Here is a 6541-nt window from a genome sequence, read left to right on the forward strand (position 1 = left end):
ATTAATCGCACTCTTAGAATAGAAGGGTTCTAAACTTAAATTTTTGAGAGAACTGAGTGACACACTACACATAACTGACACACATGCCCAGCACACCGAACAAATTTGACCTTTATTTTCAGTTTGATGCTCAAGAAATAAGGCATTAAAGCATTTCTCAAAAACAATACACAGCAAGCTAATTTGATCTTTTTTTTTCGGTTCAATGCATAAAAAATAAGGCATAAAAGCATTTTAACTATAATAATGCGAAACTATGAGTTCCATCTTCACAAAAACTATTCGCCACTGTGTTAGAACCTTGCTATTCTGAGGACGCACGATCACAAACACAGAAGAAATTGTCCCACCTGCAGGAAAGTGTCCAGCTGATCCTGAGCATCCCTGAGCTCTCCCTTGAGTGACTTGTGCAAGGACTTGAGGGAGCCGTGCTCCGAGACCAGTGCCTCGTACTCCGAGGTCAGCTGGTTGTGCAGGTGCTGCAGCGACTCGTGGTCCGTCAAGAGTGACCGGTGGGTGACCAGCAGGTCCTCGTGCTTGTGGCCCAGATTCTCGTGGTCCGACTCGAGCCGGCTGAGCTGGTGTTTGAGCGAGTCCTGGAGGGAGAGGCTGGAGGTGGTCTGGGACTGCAGCGTGCTGTACTCCACCTGGTGAGCAGAGAAGAATAGAGTGCACCACTGTTACAGGCTAGTAGAAGTCAACTCACTCAGGCTGTGAACTCCCTTCTCCCAATGTGCACCTTATGTGGTAGTATTTTGAGGTATCAAAAAATAATTCTGTAGAAACCCTTATGTTGTAGAATTTTGAGATATCTAAACATAATTCTGTAGAAGTCCCCCCCCCCACCTAAATTGAAGCAAATAATTTTCACATTCAAACTCCTCATTGTCTCTATAAATTATCACAAAATAATAATAATCTGACTTTTATCTTTAAAAAATATGACACATTCTGCTTATATGTCCAGACCATAAGGAGAAGTCTCTGTGGTATAGCACTTTGGCACTTCATCATTGCACACAGAAGAAGTGAGTTCCATTCCCACTTCTGCTGGGACACTGTATACCTCTCAGCACTGGTTGGTCCTGACACTCAGGGTCAATGCAGCTAATCTCCTAAATGATTTGAAAGTGTCAATAGGGACACCATGTAGTATGATGGTTGGTGGATACTCTGGTGTGGTTTGCTCCTTCTGTTCAATCACCCACCTGTTGTACTCATCTGTCCTCCTTTTCTTTGCATGTTACTCTCTTGTAACACCTCTAATCTTCAGAATTTATATGACTATTTAGAGTTGCAAGTTCTGTAGAACTCTTTATTAAAACAAAACTAAAACACCTTGTAGTATAACGGATAGACTGGACTGACCTGCAGTTTGGCATTCTGTTCCTTCAGGCTGGTGTACTGGCCTTGTAGCGTGGCGCTCTGGGACTGCAGGCTGGACAATTGTCCCTCCAGCTTCTGGCACTGGTTGCTGAGCTGACCATTGTTGCTTCTCAGATTGTCATTTTCCGCCAGCAATGTGGCATTCTGAAAAAGAAAAAAATTTGCATCTGATTTTGGAACATTCTAAAATAATTGATGCTTTGTCATTTTCCATCAGTAATGGGGTATTCTGTAAAAAAAAAGAAGAAAAAAAGACATTTGATCTTAGACCATTCTAAGATAATTGTAGCTTGTCAAAATTAAGTTTACCCTCATTCAGCCTTTTAAAAAAAGTGATCCCAAGAGTTTCTTAGAAAATATAAAACCATAAATAAGAATTTCAATTTAAAAACTCAAATTCTTTTATGAACACAAGATTGTAAGTCACGATCACCACAGTTCATACCGGCTAACGGTAAACATTGCCTCAGGGCTAGTATTGTTTCTTTCTGCAACACATCGTTTCCAAGAGTCAATGTTATTTCTTTTTTTTCCCCCTTTGAAGCAAATTTAATTGTTCATCACTGGAATCAAAGTTATTTGTCCACCTACCAATAGAACTAAATATGGGCTAAAAGCAACAACACAAATCTAATTCATAAACATAGGTATTATGCAACTCACATTTCTTTCCAATTCCACTAGATGGTCCTTCATTTCAAAAACCTCTTTGGCAGAGTTTGATGAATTTGAGCCCAGCAGTCTGTGGACAAGCAAACAAAGGACGTTAGAAATGGTACAAGTTTACATCACTCTCCTCATAACAGACCCCATCAATTTTGTCTTCTCTTTTTCTTGTCTGAAGACGCTAAAGACAAAAACTTAAAGAAGTGAATTATAACACTCGCAAAGAATAACAAGTTTGTGTCCATCTTAATAACTCTTAAAAACTTTTCAGTTAAAGAAACTAAACAGCTTTAAAACAAAAACTCTCCTTTCTTTTAAGAGAAAAAAAACAAGCGATAATCATTTTTTTAAAACTCCACAAAGAAGGGACAAAAATGTACACATACTAAAAAACAGAAAATGTAAATAAACTGATCTATGACTAAAAATTAAGCAAGAGCAAAATCAAACAGTACAATAAAAAACCTCAGTGAAACCCCCCTCCCCAACTATCCCATCGCTATGAAAGTCATTAAAGGCCCTGCTCTCCCTCACCTGACTCTCTGTGTGCCCGCAGAAGCTGCAGCCCTCCCGGCAATCTCCTCCTCCTCACATCTCTGTTTGAGCACCTCGCACTCCTGCCGCGCCCCTCTCAGGGACTCCTGCAGCTTGGTGTTGCGGTTCTTGGACTCTTCCAGCCGGCTCTCCAGACTGCGGATTTTTTCTTCTTTCAGCTCGTTGCTCTTCTGCAGCGTCTCTTCGATCATCGACTCCAAGGCTTTGTAGCGGCTGTGATACACAAACACATTAAATCAATAACTTGATGCGTCAATTTATCTTGATTTTGACGTTTTCTTTTTTAAAGTCTTAGAGTACAGTCGAACCTGCCCTGACGGCCACCTCTATAAGACGGCCACCTGTACAAACGGCCAGTTTCCATTTTCCCCCTTGCGTTTTTTCTATATAATTTAACTGTGCAAAATGGGCACCTGTTCAACGCGGCCGCGGCCACCCTATTTAAACACACAACCCCTATCAACACCTGTCTTAGACAGCCACCTCAGAGACTCCATTACGTTTTGTCATAAATCAAGCATTGTCCCCTGGCGTTGTGGGAGAGCCAGCCGTAATCCAATCACCTGTCGTTGTTGTTAGGTAGTCCCTCCAACCGATCATGTTGCGTAGGCCCCTCCCAGAACTCATACTCAAATCGTAAAAGAAAGTGAGATGAGTATTCACTGTTTACCCAGTCTGTAACAAAGTAACAATGGACGTCAACACAAACTTGTGACAGAAGCGTCGCTCGTTCTCTGAATGGTGGCAACCATAGCACTCGGTACTCCTTGTCTGACACATTTCATTTTATTGTCACCCTTGCACAAATGCAGTAGCAAAAAAACAACAAAACCCAACAAAAACAACAACTACAATAACAACAACAACAATGAGGCTGCCTTCGGTTGGGACCTCAGAAAGGAATGGTTTGTTTTCTTCATCTTGATCAGTCCTGCCTAAGACAGCCACCTGTCTTATAGGGCCACTTTTCTCCTTGACAATGGGTGGCCGTCTTACACAGGTTCGACTATATATATGAGTACTTGCAACACAACTAGATCATATAAAGGCCGAAGATTAGAACTGTTCCTGAAGAGTAACATTCAAAGAAAAAAAAGAGGAGAGATAAGGACAGATGTTTTTGAAAACAGTTCTAAAGACCAACAGAGAGACTCAGTTGGCATCATTGGTCTGTTTGGCCATTGTCAGCTTCCGTGTGATGATGAGGTGTATCTAGTAAGAGACGTGTATGAGACTATGAGACATGTTTGCGTGTGTGTGTGTGAGTGTGTTTGTGTGTGTGTGTTTGTGTGTGTGTGTGTGAGAATGTGTGTGTGTGTGTGCACGCATGCGTGTGTGTGCGTGCATACATGGGTGTGTGTGTGTGCATGAGTGTGGCACTCACTTGGCATCATTGGTCTGCTCCGCCATAGTAAGCTTCTGCGAGTTGATGGAGTGTATCTAGTGTGTGTGTGCGTGTTTGTGTGTGTGTGTGCATACAGGCGTGTGTGTGGCACTCACTTGGTATCATAGGTCTGCTCCGCCATGGTCAGCTTCTGCGTGTTGATGGGGTGTATCTAGTGTGTGTGTGTGTGTGCATATGTGTGTGTGCATACGCGCATGTGTGTGTGTGCATGTGTGTGGCACTCACTTGGCATCATTGGTCTGCTCAGCCATGGTCAGCTTCTGTGTGTTGATGCCCACCTTCTCTAGCTCCCCTCTCAACTGGTCCAGCTCATTACTCAGCTCTTGGGAGTGGATCTTCTCATTGACCAAGTCCTGTTGACACACACATGTACACATTGACACATTTCTCACAATCGCAAACTGTCACACACTAACACATTCCTAACAATTATAAGTCGTGACAGTAAGAGGTGTTTGAGTGTGTGCTTTTGTGTGTGAACTTTTGGTGTGTGAGGATATGTGTTAGCATGTACATGTTTGTGTGTGTGTATGTGTATGTGTGTGTGTGTGTGTATGTGTATGTGTGTGTGTGTGTGTTTGCATGTTTTCTTTTCCCATGATGCATCTCTTCTTCTTCTTCTTCTTCTATCCCGTGGTTGGGGTAACTGTGGGGGCACCATTGCATCTGAAAACCAGCTCCTGCCATCTATTTTTGTCCTCTGATTTCCTCAGATTGTCACCCATCGTCTTTCCTGTCCACTCTGTAATGTTGTCCTCCCACCTCCTTTTCTGACCCAAAATCTATCAGTTAACATATGACCCTTAAGTGACCTTACCATACCAGAAATAGTACATCCCCCCATATATAGACCCACTGAAACAAATCAACTCCAATGATAGTAAAGTATAGTTCCCTATTTTTCACTGCTTGACCAAGGGCCCAACATTAGTGGTCACCATGGCTGTCACAGCTTTGTCTTACATGAACTGGAAACAATGGGCCGTGATTGTCCTAATGTGGGAAGGGGTTATATTCCTCACCTTCATCTATCCAGCTGTCTGACTGACTGCTGGGGTACCAACCTCTGATGAATTTAGGGTCAGCTTCTTCCACTTCTTACAGTTTTCAGCTTTACTCTATTCTACATACAGTTGGGCACAGATAGCATGAACACAGAACACTCGAAATCATGGATAGTTCGTACAATTTGCCATTCCCCAAAAGATACCTATTTAATTTTTCGTGATCGGTCAACCCGCATTATGGATGTGCCGAACACATTTGTCAATTCCTAACGTGTGTGAGTTATTCGTGCCTGACTGTATATATTCTGCTTTACTCAAAACTCTGAGACGAAGTTAGACCCACTGAAACAAAAGGTTGTAAGTCAACAGTCACCTCTCGTAGCGTGGCCAGAGTCCTCCTGTCTGTGTTCAGCTCCTGCAGCAGTTCTTTGTTCTCCTTCTCCATTTCCCTCACTTTGGCACAGGTCTCCTTCATCTTGTCCACCGACTGTCGCAGGGACTTGCTCTCCCGGTCCAGAGACACAAACTTGGCGTTGATTTCCTCCAGTGACGAATCTTTCAGCTCCGCAGTCTGCTTCAGTTTCCTGAGATGTACAAAGAAATAAGTGTTCATATGTTTTTAGTAAGAGTTTTACGGCACTTGCAAAACAATTAGGTTATATAAGTGCCGAAGATTACAGGTATTACAAGAGAGTAATAAACACAAAAAAGAAGGAGGAGAGATAAGGACGATAGATGTGTGATAGGAAAGAAACAAACCACACCATAGTACCCACCTACCCTCCACAAAGTAAGCGTTACTGATTGCTCAACATAAAAAAACCCACAGTAAACTATTAAAGCTGCAAAAGGCCTTATAATTTGTCAAAATCATAAAATACATTGTAGAGAAACCTCAACACAATAGTATGACATCTCATTCTTTAAAAAAAACAACAAGTGCATGTATATGCATGAGCACACAAGTACACTCATTCATACAAAACTTCTGAGTTTGAGTTTTGTGTGAATTAATAGAAACAAATTAACACAGAAGAATAAATTTAGTGCTTGGAAAAAGCAATAAAGACAGACAGAAAAAACAGTGAAACAATTAAGAAGTAGAACTTACCAGTGGTGTCCTCTTATCACCAGCACTCTTTTGAGTAGATGCAGTAATTTACAGCTAATAGCCACAAGATGACGCATGCATGCAAACATATAGGCAAATCCATACTCCACTAAAACAGACACAAAAAATTTTCTTTATCCATAGTAACCCCATCACTGCAATACCACAAAACTGATTAAATTCAAATTTTATCCTCAGCCATCAAAGTAGGGTCAAACCAAGTTCAGCATTTTTCTTGCAACAGTGACACTTTAAAAAATGTCTACACATTCTGACCATCTATTCTGCCCGTCAGTCTGTCTGTGTGTCTGTCTGTCTCTCTCTCTCTCACACACACACACATATGCTCTCACACACACACAAACTCACACACACATATACATAAACACACACAAACAATCATACACACTT

General features: G+C 41.8%; 1 protein-coding gene across 1 annotated transcript in view; it reads right to left on the minus strand.

Annotated features, from left to right (window-relative positions):
• Positions 1-6541, minus strand: part of LOC101846011 (girdin) — a gene marked incomplete in the record, with an annotated part of 124263 nt that overhangs the window by 22022 nt on the left and 95700 nt on the right. The window contains 6 exon segments of the mRNA XM_005102914.3: positions 351-647; positions 1369-1530; positions 2050-2128; positions 2587-2820; positions 4238-4365; positions 5393-5603. Coding sequence (XP_005102971.3) covers positions 351-647; positions 1369-1530; positions 2050-2128; positions 2587-2820; positions 4238-4365; positions 5393-5603 — 1111 coding nt within the window.

The sequence above is a fragment of the Aplysia californica genome, unplaced genomic scaffold (assembly GCF_000002075.1).
Source record: "Aplysia californica isolate F4 #8 unplaced genomic scaffold, AplCal3.0 scaffold00348, whole genome shotgun sequence".
Taxonomy (NCBI): Eukaryota; Metazoa; Mollusca; class Gastropoda; order Aplysiida; family Aplysiidae; genus Aplysia; species Aplysia californica.